The following is a 1,856-nucleotide window of genomic DNA, read 5'->3' on the forward strand; positions in this document are numbered from 1 at the left end:
TTCAGAGTTATTTCTTCACACTCTATCACTATAATGTTTTTGTATCGGGGGGATACTCCCAATGGGGAGGGCTCGGAGACCGAAGGGGGGCGAGGGTCTCGGCAAATTTTCTAGCCCCAGTTTTTTTGTCCTTCCTCAAACACACCCCCCGCCGGGGGGGGTGGGGGAGGGGGAGGGTGGCGGAGGGGGCTGAGTGTATGGACTCACTATGATACGGGCATGGGCATGGAAATGGGCATGGGCATTGGTATGGGTGCTGGTATGGGCGTGGATGCTGGTGCGGTGTCTGTATGTATGTATGTCTGGCTGTCTGGCTGTCTGTATGTTTGTCTGTGTGGGTATGGTCATGGTCGTGGCAATGGCCATGCTACTGGCGCTACTCCCCCGCTGCTGCTTGGTCATCGTGTTGCTGCGGCGTCTCCTGTGTCCTCCGTCATGGCCGCTACTCTTCCGCAATCGACCACCGATACCGGGTTCGACTGGTGCTGATGCATGCATGCTGTGGGCTGTCGGCTGTCGGCTGGGGATGCGCTGGGGGTGTGCGCGGGGAGGCGAGGACCGCAGATGAACGAGGCAGAGTTTGCAGACATCGTCAACACGATCAACATGTACTTTGCTCAGGCTGAAGAGCTGTCGCTGGCCCTCGTTGCTGAGGGCTGCTGCTCCTTCCTCACCCTCTTCACCCTCAACTGTTGTATGCCCACAAGGTATGAACGCCGCATGAACGAGCTTCAGGAGTACCTCGACGACATCAACGGCAACCAGTTCCGCTCCAGAGGCATCTTCTGGTCGCATCCGCGCTCCGCCGCCTACCGCCACGTTGTCGTCACTGTCGACTCGCTGCGGGACGCCCCGTCGTCGACACGCACCTCGCGCCGCAGAGCCGGAGACGACGAAGGCCTCTCGTCGGACGAGACCCGCGCTTGAGCGCACACAGTAACACTCTAGTCACCATCTGCCGTGCGCAGGCACGTAGCGGCGGCCGCTTTACCGCGTCCACAGCGGCGTGGCATCATGTATCCGAGCCGTGAGAGGAGAGCGAGAACGAGCGTGCGGCCTCAAGCCCGACATAGGCGGCGAGCTCGGACGGTGTGACGGCAGTGGCATCATCGTACAGCGGCTCACCGCGGTTGATCGACTGGGCGTGGCGGTGCGCATTGACGCAGCAGAAGGAGATGACCTTGGGGTGGGCCCCGTAGACTGGGTGCAGGATGACGTACTTGAGGTAGGCCTCGAGGGCGGCTTGGCGCTCGCGGACGAGGCTCGGCGCCATCTTGCCAAACATCTTGGACGGCGGAAAGGCGTTGAGGAACGGGTTAGTGGCCGTCTTGTTGTATGCTGCTGTCAGCGCGGTGTTGAGCGCCTTGAACTCGGAGAACCGGCGGCGGACGCCGTAGGCAATCGCGCCCGGTCCGTTCAGCCGCACCACCACGTTGTACAGGGTGTGGTTGCTGGCGTCGACAGTCGTCGGGATGGAGACGACCGCAATCGGCGGATCGCAGTCCGGCACGTCGAAGAAGGAAAGCACCTCGTCCGTCGCCGCTAGCCCAGGCGCCGCCATCATCAGCTGCACATACCGTGCCAGCGCCCGTGCCCGCACGCCGACCTTGGGCGACAGCGCCTTGGGTGGAAGCATTTGCAGCAAGTCACCCGTCCCGCCCTCACTGTCGAGGCCGCCGACAGTCACCGCGCCGTACTTGGCCTTGAGCTCCTCATTAAGCGCGTAGAACGCCGAGTACCTCCGCTCGCAGATCCACACCTCGGTCCCGAAACGGACGCGAATGAGGTAGATCTGTCGCCGTGTCCGTGCCGATGCCGATGCCCCGTGTCCCCGTCCAGCCCATCGCCCCCCCCCC

At 62.6% G+C, this 1,856-nt stretch overlaps 2 protein-coding genes across 2 annotated transcripts in view; one reads left to right on the forward strand and one right to left on the reverse strand.

Moving 5' to 3' along the window:
- Positions 1 to 927, forward strand: part of AMSG_12400 (uncharacterized protein) — a gene marked incomplete at both ends in the record, with an annotated part of 4,825 nt that extends 3,898 nt beyond the window's left edge. The window contains one exon of the mRNA XM_013897679.1: positions 565 to 927. Coding sequence (XP_013753133.1) covers positions 565 to 927 — 363 coding nt within the window. The remainder of the gene's footprint in view (positions 1 to 564) is intronic.
- Positions 928 to 1,012: 85 nt separating this feature from the next.
- Positions 1,013 to 1,844, reverse strand: AMSG_10937 (uncharacterized protein; the record flags this gene model as incomplete). Its single annotated transcript, XM_013897661.1, has 2 exons — positions 1,013 to 1,739; positions 1,774 to 1,844. The coding sequence occupies 2 exons, from the start codon at positions 1,842 to 1,844 to the stop codon at positions 1,013 to 1,015; spliced, it is 798 nt and encodes a 265-aa protein (XP_013753115.1).
- Between the last annotated feature and the right edge of the window lie 12 nt (positions 1,845 to 1,856).

Source organism: Thecamonas trahens (genome assembly GCF_000142905.1).
Source record: "Thecamonas trahens ATCC 50062 unplaced genomic scaffold supercont1.66, whole genome shotgun sequence".
In the NCBI taxonomy this organism is placed as follows: domain Eukaryota; order Apusomonadida; family Apusomonadidae; genus Thecamonas; species Thecamonas trahens.